The 12,910-nt window shown below is 50.1% G+C and overlaps 1 protein-coding gene across 8 annotated transcripts in view; it reads right to left on the reverse strand.

Annotated features, from left to right (window-relative positions):
- CEP43 (centrosomal protein 43) overlaps nt 1-12,910 on the reverse strand; it is an 816,584-nt gene that overhangs the window by 127,214 nt on the left and 676,460 nt on the right. For all 8 annotated transcript variants that reach the window (XM_069606648.1, XM_069606650.1, XM_069606649.1 and 5 more), the window contains one exon: nt 9,399-9,438. In XM_069606648.1, the coding sequence (XP_069462749.1) occupies nt 9,399-9,438 (40 nt within the window). The remainder of the gene's footprint in view (nt 1-9,398; nt 9,439-12,910) is intronic.

Raw genomic sequence — 12,910 nt, forward strand, 5'->3', positions numbered from 1 at the left:
AGGATAGTAAAATAATCTCAAAGAATCTTAAAGAAGGACCCAAGGGTTCTGCAGTAACACTGCACATAGGGTGCTGCAGGCTGCAAACGCAAAACACAGAAGCCTTAAAAGAGATATGGAGGAAAGTAGACTCCATAAGCAAGTTAAACCACAGAATAGAGTTCCAAAAGTCAGAGCAAATAAGAATGAATGAGTGGAAAAGGGCTGCACTCATTCATGATAGAAAGAAAAAGGTCCAGAAGTCCAGCAAAATGTGCTGGGGGTCTCACTAGGAGAGGGGATGAAGCATAAAAATGATACATTTTCCTAACAGCAGCCTTGATAGTATACACCGCGATTGTGATGATGGGCTTACCAGTCGCATCTAGCGTCTTACCCTCCTGATCAGGAGGAACCATAGAAGAAGAAGATAGGTTGGAGGACCTCTTCCTAGCTGCAGCCGAGACCACCGAGTCTGGCGATAATTGAGACCTAAGGCACTTCAGGGCTGAGTCCCAGGACCCAGTACTTTTTCTCCAAATAATCCTTCTTTGCCGGACTGTGCTAGGGGTCTTCACAACCAACAGGCCATCCTCCCAGATGTCATCCGAAACGGGGACTGAAACAATAGTCCCCTTGGAGGACTCTCATTGCTCGAAAAGGAAAATGTTCTTCTCCTCAGGCATGAGGTGGAATACATTCACCGCCTGTGGGATCATGGAATGAACCAAACCGATCTTGCCCAGCGGGGAATCCCTAGAGGGCACCTCAACGTCCAGAGGCTCCCCATCTGCGGGAACATGGTCATCAAACTCATCAGTCCCCTGTGTATGCTGTGTTGTGACAGTATCAGTGTCTTGTCTGGGCTACTTCTTCTTTGGAGGGCTCCTTGATGGAGTAGGTATGCGAGCAGCTGGCAGACGCTTCTGGATCTCTGACACCAACGTGTGGAGAGTGGTCAAAATGACATATCCGTTGGTGCTGCAGGAGCCTGTGCTGGGTCATGAGGAGAAGGGCTAAGAGGCCGAAATGGCTGGTGAGACGGAGCCCCTTGCCGTGGCACTGGCAAAATGGGATAAGGCTTGCCCTGACCACCCTCCTGGTCTGAGTAAAACCCCTCTGGCAGGTTCACCTCAGAACTGGCAGAGTACATGATTAGAACTGGTGATGACATCCTGGGTAGTCCCAAAGAAGACATGGTGAAAAGTCGTGCTGCCTTGGTGGGTCTAGGGAGAAAGGCAAGAGCTGGAGGCATCTCCCTCTCCAAATTCGAGCCACTAGGAAAGAAGGCGATCACTGCGGCCTGCGAAGCAGGTAATCGTGCTGTCATTGACAGGGCCGTCCTTGGTATCGCCGACAGAGGCCTAGGTGGCAAGGTCACTCTGGGAATGGCCCTCGGTATGGCAATGTTGACCGTAGTGGACGAGCCCCTGGACGGGATCAAAGTCGTAGACGGGGTAATGGCCTTGATAGAAACGGGTCCCTTGACGAGGTACGTGATGACAAGGTCGAAGACGGTGGAGCCGCGGACGGGTCCTTTAATATATTGTGCTTGGCTGCTGGCAGCAGCGATTTCCGCACATACGGAACCTGTTGACTGAGAATATGACGACAACCGGAGTCCCTCCAATCTGGGTCCCATAGCCACAGCGACTGTAGCGTTGATGAAGAAGTCGTTGAAGCGTGGGATGATTTAACCTTTTTTGGGTATCTTCCCCCGGGAACCACTTTTTGTCAGAAGAAGTAAGCTCTAGAAGAAGCACAACTGCGCCAAGGTGTGAAGAAGGTCTAAGCCTGGGCCTGCAGCCTCATTGGTCCATAGATCCGTTGATGGAAAGGATCTTATCCGGCAATGGGTCCCTGTCGCCGGTAGTCACAACGCGACTTGAAGACTATGACAACATTTTGATTATTTCTTACAAAAATAGGCAAAAAGGTTTTTCAAATTTTGAAGAACGAAACACGAGGACTCCCACCACGAGAACGTGCAGTAAAAATCAGAAGATGTCCACCAACGGTGGAGTTTAGGAGGACACGTCATTGGCTGGAGCAATATAACCCAAAGTGACAGCAATAGGCTATAGAAGTGACTAGCAGTTTCAGCTTTAAAACAAAACTGCTTTCATATTACCGAGAATTCCCAACAACCTTACTTTTTTTCAAGGGGGCTTTAACATTTTTACTCAATGGGGGTCAGCATAAACAAGTTTGAATACCACTCCATTAGAAGCACCGCAAGGTGATGAAAAATCTGCTTACACTTGCAAAAGATGCAAGGACTGAACCAACTAAGTGCTGAGGATGCAGAGGCGTGGTCTGGTGTGGAGAGAAAATGCTGTCCACATGAAGGGAAAGAGACAAACCTCGAGCCCAGGTGGATAAGCAAGAGCACTCCAAAAATGAAAAAAACTTTAGGTGTGGCTAAGTGCAATTGCTATGAAATGCTCACTCCCACCCGTGCAAGGAAAAGGACTGACAGTTGGGGCATCAGACATAAATGAGAGAGGTCCAGGGCAGGAGGCAGGTCTGCTCCTTCAGCCCAAGCATTGCCTTCGAAATCTAATGTTCCTGCACAACATTCATCTGCCCCACTCCTTTCTAGGTGATCACATTTCAAAAGTACAAAGGGAAGGGGTCTTTGAGTAATTATTCAGAAGTTTGCTGGTTCTTCCACTGACATGGGACATTTATTTTCTTATTGGCACTCCTGCTGCTAGTTCAAAGAAAAGGAAGTTAAGGAACAAGTTACTTACCTGTAACTGTTGTTCTCCAGCATGGGCCTGGCATGGATTCACATGCTCATGAATATTCCCCGTCGTCAGGCTGGGAATCCTCGGTAAAGAAAACATCAGTATCAGTTTTGTTTCTGATCTGTCTTTCTTAGTAGTAACCAATCACTGGTCTCTGGGTCATACAGCCCCCAGCCAATGACTGCCCTCTCCCTTATCCCTGCCCCTGGCAGCCATCCTCAGATTTGGTAGCACGTAAAGTGGCAGTATGACCAAGTGAAGAGCCGCAGAGGGGTAGGAGGGAGGGTTCGCATGTGAATCCATGCCAGACCCATGCTGGAGAACAACAGTTACAGGTAAGTAACTTGTTCCTTCTCCAGCATGGGGTCTGGCATGGATTCACATGCTCATGAATATAAGAATACATAGCAATACACACATGCACAACCACGGGAGGTGGCAAAAGGCTCAACATTAAGCAACTCTTACCTCCTCACCAGGCCCACCTTCAGGAGAACAGGTTGCGCAGCACTGCTTGGCCGATCCTGGACTCCTCCCTGGAATCCCGGTCGACGCAGTAGAATCTCGTGAAGGTGTGCGTCGACCTCCATGTAGCAGCCCTGTAGATATCCAGCAGGGGCACACCAGACAAGAACGCCGTGGTAGCAGCGATCGCTCTGGTCGAATGGGCTCTCGGACGGCTGGGCAACGGTCGGTTTGCCAACCGGTGACAATGCATGATGCAGCTGGAGAGCCATCTGGAAATGGAAGCCTTCGAGAGGGCCTTCCCTTGGTTCACAGGTCCAAAGTTCACAAAAAGCTGTGAAGTCTTCCGAAAACTCTTCGTGCAATCCACGTAGAACTTCAGCGCTCTAGCTACATCCAGCGAGTGCAAAGTCCTCTCGGCCGGCGACGAAGGCGACGGGAAGAAAACTGGCAACACCAAGGGCTCTTTGAGATGGAAGTCCGACAGCACCTTGGGCATAAGGGAGGGTTGCATCCACAGCACCACCCTCGTCTCGTGAAAAGTCAAGTATGGAGGCTTGCAGGATAGGGCCTGGATCTCTCCCACTTGTCATGCAGAGGTGATGGCCACAAGAAATGCTGTCTTCCACAACAGGAACTTCAACGGTGCCGAATGCAGAGGCTCGGATGGCGCCCCCATGAGCCTGGTCAGCACCACGTTGAGCTCCCATGCCGGGGCCGGAGCCTTCACCGGCGGGAACGATCGGAACAGTCCTTTCATAAATTCCTTCACCAGGCGATGAGACCACAGGGATGGCCTCCCTGTAGTTCTGGTGTATCGGGAATTCGCTGCCAGGTGTATCTTGATGGAAGCATGCGCTAGTCCCGCCTTGGCCAGCGACAGTAGGAACGGTAGCACTTGATGTTCTGTGTACGGCACCACAAAGAGAACCTCTTCTGCTTGTGTCCGTAGCACTTGAGAGTTGAGGACGCCCTGGCCTTCGCAAGAGCCTCCTTTCAGTTCGCCGGGATATCGTACCCTCCAAACTATAGTGCTGCAGGAACCAGGGCTGCAAGTTCAGCGACTCCGGGTCGTGATGAAGGATGGCTCCTCCTTCTCTGGAGAGAAGATCTGCGTCCATCGACAGTTTGACTGGTGGGGACACTGACAAGTCCAGAAGGCCCAGGAACCAGATCTGTCTCGGCCACGCCGGTGCGACGAGGATCATCCTGCACCGGGACCTCTTGAGGTGGTTGATGAGTCGGAGCAGCAACGGCAACGGATTGAACGCATACAGGAACAGGCCGTCCCAGGGGTACGAGTAAGCATCGCCCATGCTCCTCGGCTGGGGTAACCTGCTGGCGAACCTCTGGCACATGGAGTTTGTCGCCGTCGCGAACAGGTCAATCTGGGGTTTGCCCCATCGTTGGAAGAGTCGATCCTGTTGATCCTGGCATAGTTTCCACTCGTGGCACGAGCGCAGCTCCCTGCTGAGTGAGTCGGCGATGGTGTTTTTTATCCCTGCTAGATGAAAGGGTACCAGAAACATCCCCTGTGCCACAGATCCTGGGCTTCCTTGGATAGGGCGGGGGATCTGGTTCCTCCCTGCTTCCAGATGTAAAACATTATTGTCGTGGTGTCGGTGAAGATCCTCACCACCTTGCCCTTGAGGGATGGGAGGAAAGACCTGAGGGCGCAGAACACTGCTCGCAGCGCCAGTATGTTGGTGTGGAGCAGCCTCTCCTCAGGAAGCCAAAGGCCTCTCGTGTGAAGATCTCCGGTGTGCGCTCCCCACCCCTCCAGGGAGGCATCCGTCGTCATCATCACCTGGTGTGCTGGGGTCTGAAAGTCTGTGCCCGCCGCGAGATGCGCGCGGGTGCCCCACTACCGAATTGCTTGGCGGAAGACCTTGTTGAGCGAGATCTTGTCCTCAAAACTGCCCGCCGCTTGCATCCAACGGGCGTCGAGGAACTCCTGTATAGGGCGCATCCGAAGCCTGCACAGGCGCACCAGATAGATGAATGAGGACATCATCCCGAGAAGGGACTTGATGGACCTCACCCTGGCGGCCAGCAGATGCTGCACCTTGCCCAGGATGGCCTTTGTCCTTTCCTCCGACGTCGAGGCCAATCACGCTACTGTATCGAGCTTGGCTCCCAGAAACAGTGCGACCTGCGACGGAACCAGGTGGGATTTGGGGAAGTTGATGGAGAATCCCAGGTCTGTGAGCAGCCGGACGGTCTTTGCTGTGTGTTCGACGGTGAGTTCCCTTGTTCTTGCCCGGACGAGCCAATCGTACAGGTAGGGGTAGACATGGACCCCCTGCAGGTGCAGCCGCGCCACCACTGGTGCCAGGCACTTGGTGAATACCCTGGGCGCTGACTTCAATCCAAATGGGAGGGCCTTGAACTGGTAGTGCCGTCCTTGGACTATGAACCAGAGATACTTTCGGTGTCCTTTTAGAATGGGGATGTGAAAGTACGCATCCTCCAAATCTAACAATGATAGGAAGTCGCCTTCCTCCAGCTGGCCCAGCACGTGCTGGAGGGTGACCATCGGGAACTTCTGTGCCTTGATGTATTTGTTTAGTCGACGCAGGTCCAGGATGGGACGCCATCCTCCGGTCTTCTTTCTGACGAGGAAGTATCTTGAGTATACTCCGAAGCCCCGGAGCCTCTTTGGGACGAGCTCGATGGCCCCCTTCTTGAGCATCGCCCCTTACCTCCAACAGCAGTTGAGGGACGTGGTTTTCCTTCCTGGCCAGGGGAGGAATGCGGGGGCACTTCTTTAGAAATTCGAGAGTGTGCCCGTGGGCCAGGGCATCCAGCACCCAACTGTCAGTGGAGATGGACTCCCACACGCTGACGAATTTCGTCAGCTGGCCTCCCACCGGGGTGCTCCGGTGGGGGCCCGACGCAACGGCCGCTTCAGTCCTGCTTGGCATCGGCCTTGCCGCCTTGGCCTCCCTGGTGATGACGGCGAGATCCACCCGACTTGCCTCATCCCCTGTAGGCTTCTTGCGACGAGGAGCGGGCCACCTGACGGTATGTCGAGGAGCTGCCGCTGAATCCTTTGGAGGCACCTTGCTTGCCTCCGGAGTTCCGAAAGGGCGGACGTTGTTGCTGCAGAACTCCCAAGGCCCGAGCCGTCTCTGTCAGTCTTGATGGCCTGAAGCGACTCATCCACTGTTTTTCCAAACAGGTTGTTCCCGTCGAAGGGCATGTCCAAAACTCTGGTTTGCACGTCCTGGCGGAAATCTGTTGCCTTGAGCCATCCCCGCCGGCGAAGGCAAACGCCGTTGCCCAACTGGCGGAAACCGGTGTCGGCAATCTCCGTGGCTATGGTTATGGCATGGTCCGACGCCACCTCACCTTCCTGTGGATCGCCAGGGCCTCTGCCCTCTTGTCGTCTGGAAGGAAATCCAAAAGGGGGGCGATCTTGTACCACAACTCCCTGTCGTAGCGGGCCATGATCGCCAGGGCGTTGGCCGCCTTAATTGTCGTCGCCGCAGACGAGATGACTCATCATCCCATGGCATCCAGTTTCTTTCCCTTGCCGTCCAGTGGGGAAGTTGAAGCCGATGCTCCTGCCGCTTTCTTCTTGGCCGCCGCCGAGACGACCGAATCCGGGGTCGGCTGTGCCCTAAGGCACAAAGGTGCGGTATCGGGGACCCGGTACTTCTTCTCGTACCGGACCCTCTTGGAAGGCGCCGTGAACGGGTTCTTCAGAAGAGCAAGTCCCTCGTCACAGATGTCTTCCAACAACGGCACTGCGAGGACCGTCTTCCTCTTGACCTCATGCCATTGGTAGAGGAAGCCTTCCTTCTTTTGTTCTTCGGGACAGAGCTGAAATAGCGCGGATGCCCTGGCAATCATGGCGTGGAAGGAGCCAATTTTGTCAGACGGGGAGGCCCGAGGAGGTGATGATGGGAGGCCCATCCCGTCGTCACCACCGTCATCATCCGTCCCCGTCGTGGTCGTATCTGCTCCCGTGTCATCCTCTGGGACAGGAGGAGGAGATAACGGCTAAGAGGGCCGTGAGGGCTGTAAGGGCAGGGGTGGATGAACTCTCCTCCTCTTGTTTGGAGGGCTTCCCGACGGGCCCGGTTCTGCTGGGTCATCCGTTGGGGGTAGGGGCAATCTCGTCCTCATCTCCGTGCATAAGGTTTGGATTGCTATCAAAATGGCCACAGAGTTGTCCTGTGGCTCGGGTTACGATGGGTGCGACGGTTGCTCCTCCTCCACAGGAGCCTCGTCGGCGCCACCGTCGCTCTCTTCGTCCTCCTCGATGGGATTCCTCCCGTGGGACCGGACCTCCTCCAACTTCTTGTTGAGGCCCTCCACGAATTCGACCAGCTCCTCCTCGGAGGCTGTATCCGTGTCCGTAACGGCCACCAGCCCCTCCACCCTCTTTTTCCACTGGGGTCTTCACATGGGTCTTCTCGATGGGCTGAAAAGAGGATTCCCTCTGCGGCGGCAGGGAAACTCTGGGCCCCAAGGTCGCCTCCACTGGGGTAGCCTCCACAGGCTTCGCCAGGGCCGTCGTGACTACCTCGATAGAGGCCTTAGCCGGGTGAGCCAAGGCCTTCACCACCTTGTGAGCGCTTGAGGCCTTCACCTTAGGGGTGGGTCACCGCCTCGCTCCCCCTCGGCTGGTTCCTTCGAGATCGACCGGGGCTTCTCCAGCAGCTTAGCCGGGTTCTCAGACTTACTCTTCCCCGAGCCAGAGCGTTGGCTCGTGGTTGATGGCGCTGGTGAAGGTGCGCCCTGCCTGGCAGCCGAGGAGCCCGACCATTCAGCGCTCCCGGTGCCCGCGGACTCGCGGTGCTTTGCCTTTTGTTGGGCCCCCGTCGCCAGAGCTCCCTCACAGGACTTAGAAGACCGCTCGGACTTCTTCTTCTCACCTGCTGGGCTCTTTCCTTCCAGCCAGTTGGCGAGACAGGTCCGACGATCCCTCATAGTCATGTTCATGCAAAACGCACAGTCCTTTTCCACGTGCGGTTTGTCTTCGTGAAGGCAGTAGATGCATCTAGAATGCTCATCCTCCTTGAACACATTCTGTAACCCGCATCCATGGCAGTTCCTAAACAGCTTGGGTCCGGGTGTCGAGCTTCCCTTTTCCTGGGCCATGTCCACGAGGTAGGCCTCAGAAACTTCTGGAATCCTCCAAGAAGCGTAACTCAGCGAAAACTTCACCCTTGAGGGGCGTAGAAAATTCCGAAATGGGTCCCTGTTGATCGGAAGTAGAAACGGTGGAGCTTGAGGCTCGATTGACCGAAAAAATGAGATAAAACTCAATATGCAAAACGCAGTAAAAGCTCGAGAGCTATAGCACGAGGACTCCCAACACTTGAACGTGCAGTAAAAATCTGAGGATGGCTGCCAGGGGCGGGACTTAGGGAGAGGGCAGTCATTGGCTGGGGGCAGTATGACCCAGAGACCAGTGATTGGTTACTACTAAGAAAGACAGATCAGAAACTAAACTGGTACTGATTTTTTCTTTACCGAGGATTCCCAGCCTGACGGGGAATATTCATGAGCATGTGAATCCATGCCAGACCTCATGCTGGAGAAATGCAAACTGCTATTCTCTTTGCGTTTGGTAAACTACTTTTTTACATTATGAAGGAAAATGACATTTAGAAAGTGAGGGAATACTACATTTATATTTTAAACCCCAAGTACGTATTTTTGGTTAGCATGCTTTATTCTTGTGAAGCAAGTAGGTAATACACACAAACGTGTATTCTATCCCACCTCAATTTCCCTCTCGTCGGTCTGATCTATGGTTAGAACCCTGCCTTCCCATCCCACTTTGGATACTCCCTCTAACCACTTCATGCTAACGCATGCTTCTATTTTAGCTCTCACAATGTAGCTTTCCATTTAGTACTTTGTGCCATCCGCCCTTACTTTGAATTTAAGAGGTCATGAAGAACTATTTTACTGTTAATGTACAGTGTAGCTCGAATATAGAAAACACATTTTAAAATAATTGACTAACTAAATGCAGGTATTAGCGCAAATATCCCAACTGAATTCAGTTCAGAAACAACACTGGTACAACTAAACCAGCTACTTACTTGACACTTATGACCAACTAACATTATTCACTGGGTGCACAGAAAATACTTTGGTTAACAAAGAAATGCAATTTATGTTTATTTCGGACACAGTCCATAAAACAAATACAAACCAAAGATACACTAATAGGCATTTTCTTACCTGTTGAAATCATCCATGTAATCCTCCTCCTCTCCATTTCCTAAAAATAAAAAAAAGATTGTCAACAAATTAAGGCTTTTCCAAGAGATGTACTCCGTACAGATGTAGACAGACAATAGTTAAAAGACTTCCAATAGACAACCTGACTATTTAGACTCATACTGAGCAAAATGACCTCACCTCACCAAACACTAAAATAAAATCATTAACACCATTTTCACGTCCTGGTGAAAATAACTGAAGGCCATACCAGCAGCCTTCCCCCACCTCAAGGATTTGCAGTGCTTGTACATGTCCAGACTGATTTCCTCCGTGAGTTCAACAAAAACACACATGTAAACTGAACCGCATCTTTGGAAAAGCATGTACAAGGAAACAGCAAACACACGAGTTAATCTTATAAATGTAGTTAATCGCGGAAAGTTGACACTTAAAAAGTAAAATTCTTATGTCAGGTTACGTATAAAAGACATGAATCAAACTCCAATTTAAATGCACAAAAACAGCATATTACCTAGTAAAGAGTACAACATGTAATTGAACATAACAGCCAAAACAAAACAGAATGGCCATACGCATCTCAAATAATACCTTAACAATAGCGATCCCAGTTTCTTAGAACGAATGAGGAATATGGTAATCATCAGGGAAACCAGAAGAAATTGTTCAGTTTAAGTCAAATATTTCAACACTGAAGGTTTGATTGCGCATTAAGGGAACTTAATACAAAAACCATTTACAGGGGAACTAGTCACAAATATTTGGAAAACCATCCTTGAAGAGTAGCATTTATTCTTTCAACTGACCCCATTTCCCAAAACGTTTACCACCACAAATTAAAGAAGCCTTTCTGGGTATTTCCAGCATCTAGTCATCGTTACCATAGCAGCTGTGAATCAATGCCTAATTAATGAGGCTATATTACCTTAAACTGGATATAACCACTCTACTTTGTCCCCCAGTATTATCACCAAAGGATCTAAATGCAATAATACCCGTGCAATTTCATTGATTTGGGCCAGAATATTGGTGAACTTCGACAAGACTACCACATACATATCAGATCTCCTCTTTCACTGCACCTCACCCAGCAAGAGGGAAAAAATCTCGAGTCTATCCTGTGGATTCAGGTTTGGAAAACAATCTCCAGAGATTTTTGTATGTAGGTTTATTAGAGATGCACCTAGGGCTCTATTCCAAATCCTACTTCAGGCTTTGCCACATAGGGACCTTGCCAGTTCCTTTTCTCACATAGACAAATCGGGGAGTGTTAGGCAGAATCCTGCGCAGTGCCCTTAGGGACCACTACACACAATTAAGACTACAAGTGGTAATAAAAATTCACCTTTGATACAAGCCTGTACTACACTGTTAACGTGGTAACAGTAGTGGAGCAGCCAGACTTATCTTCAGAGCAAATGAGCAGCAGTAGAAATTACACTAAGGACCACAATTACTGTGACGCAAGCAACTTACTCAAAGTTTTTGGTTGAAAAATAAAAGTACATTTATTTCTAGACCATCTGTTGGTAAAACACTTCACTTCTATTAAATTAAAACCACACGAAAAATACAGTACACACAACCAATTCTCTTTGTGCAGAACTCAAGGTAAGTACCTTTGGATTTGACAGACCAATGTTATGAAACAAAAGCGTTACCGGGAATACATATGCGATCACTTTTTGACAGTAATGACAGTTCGGTCTTAGTAAAGATACGCGTACCCGCGGGAAGAAATGTTACCGGGGCAAAACTACACTTAGCACCTGAGTTAACAAAAGAGAGTTGGGGGCAAAAATCATAGGCAATACTTTTGTCAAGACAGACAGAATCAGAGAACACTTGCTGACAGGAAAATAGCACCAGTGTCAAGTGGTACCGGGTTCCTGTTGTCGAGGATCACACAGTCAGACAGTTCAAGATTCAATGTTGCCAGGAGTACTTGGATATTGTCAACAGAGGAAGCAAAAGTTATAAGAGGGAATGAAGACCAGGGCAAGCCTTGGACGAGGAAGAAAGGGGGTCACCCTAGTTCCTCAGCTGGACACAGTACCTTATTCTTGGAAGAGGCTGGTGCCACAGCAGTTGTTCCTGGTAGTTTCCCACAGACTTCACGGTTCCTCGCACTTCAGTCGTGGAGACAAGAAGGAGGACATCTGGAATGATCTGCACTACCCAGGGGTGAGGCCAGCAGCAGCGACGGTGAATAAACGGTGCGCTCCTTTAAAACAGGAGAGGCTCTTCAGATGGTTATCCGGACCACTACAGCAGTGTGCAGCTATTTTGACCACGAAGAGGATCCTCTGGCTGTGGAAGATTAGCTTGTTGACCCCACCAAGCTCAAGGGAAGAAGACTACGGACTGGATCTTCTCTGGTCATTGAAGGGTAGATAGCTCAGGACTGCAGCAGGGCTTCACTGGGACTCGGGGTTGCAGCAGCCGTCTTTCTTCTCCACTTCTCTTCGGTTCCTTGCAGTTCCAGTGGCGACTCTGACTTCCAGCCTAAGAGTCCTGTCTTTTATGCGAAAATCCCCCATTCACACAGCCTGGCTGTCAATCACGCAGCAGGGGGGTTGTTCGGCCGGGACAACACCTCAGCCAATCATGGCAAAGTGCGACTTGATTTCCTAGGATACCCTGTGCAGTGCCCACCTAGACACCCAGGCGCCAAGAGGAGGGCTTCTTGGCAGAAGCCTGTCAAAAGACAGTGAACAAAGAAGGCAAACCTGGTTTGCAGTGCAAAGTAAAACACAAGAAGGACTTTAACAAAAAGAAATGGCAAATAAACCCGACCGGAGCCAAGCTAAAAAGTATTTGGTCAAGCGGGTTTGTGTTCGAGGCTAATATAATAGCCTAAAACAATACCATGTTTATATAGCATAATCACAGAAGAAAAATTAGCGTAGATACCACTGCCACCTGCCAAGTCTAAATGTTAAAAGAGCAGAACAAAGCTCAGAGAGGCATAGACAAAAAGGGATAGTAATTAACCCTTTCCAGTAGTCCATGTAAGATGGGGTGTACTGGGTCTGTAGTTTTAAATGACTACATAAAGTAAATGGCAACTTTACCTGTTTCTGGGGGACAATAGTCATCCCCAGAAAAAATTGAGTCAGAGGGAAGTCTCGAAGACAACCCTGTGTTTGCACTGAAGGTGCTGTGTAACACATAAAAGTGGGTCTCATGGAGTGGTGTGCTCCAGAGCCCAAGATCACACAAACAGTAGAAATACACATGGCAAAACACATGTAAGAGTGGGGAAAAAGGTTCACTCTTACCAAGTGACAAAAATAAACTCCAGAAATCCAGTAAAGCTGCTGGGGGACACACTAGGAGAGGGAAATTAGCCATAGAATGAGAATTCTCCATAACATGGAGTTCCTTATTGGGATCATAGCAATCTAATAAATGATACAGCTAGGAAATGTTCCCCATTGATAAGCCTTCTCTTAACATGAGCTCTAGTGCAGTTGGAGAATGCATCAACTTTACTGGTAATTGGGCTTGAA

The sequence above is a fragment of the Ambystoma mexicanum genome, chromosome 4p (genome assembly GCF_040938575.1).
Source record: "Ambystoma mexicanum isolate Mex_15411 chromosome 4p, UKY_AmexF1_1, whole genome shotgun sequence".
NCBI classification, from domain to species: domain Eukaryota; kingdom Metazoa; phylum Chordata; class Amphibia; order Caudata; family Ambystomatidae; genus Ambystoma; species Ambystoma mexicanum.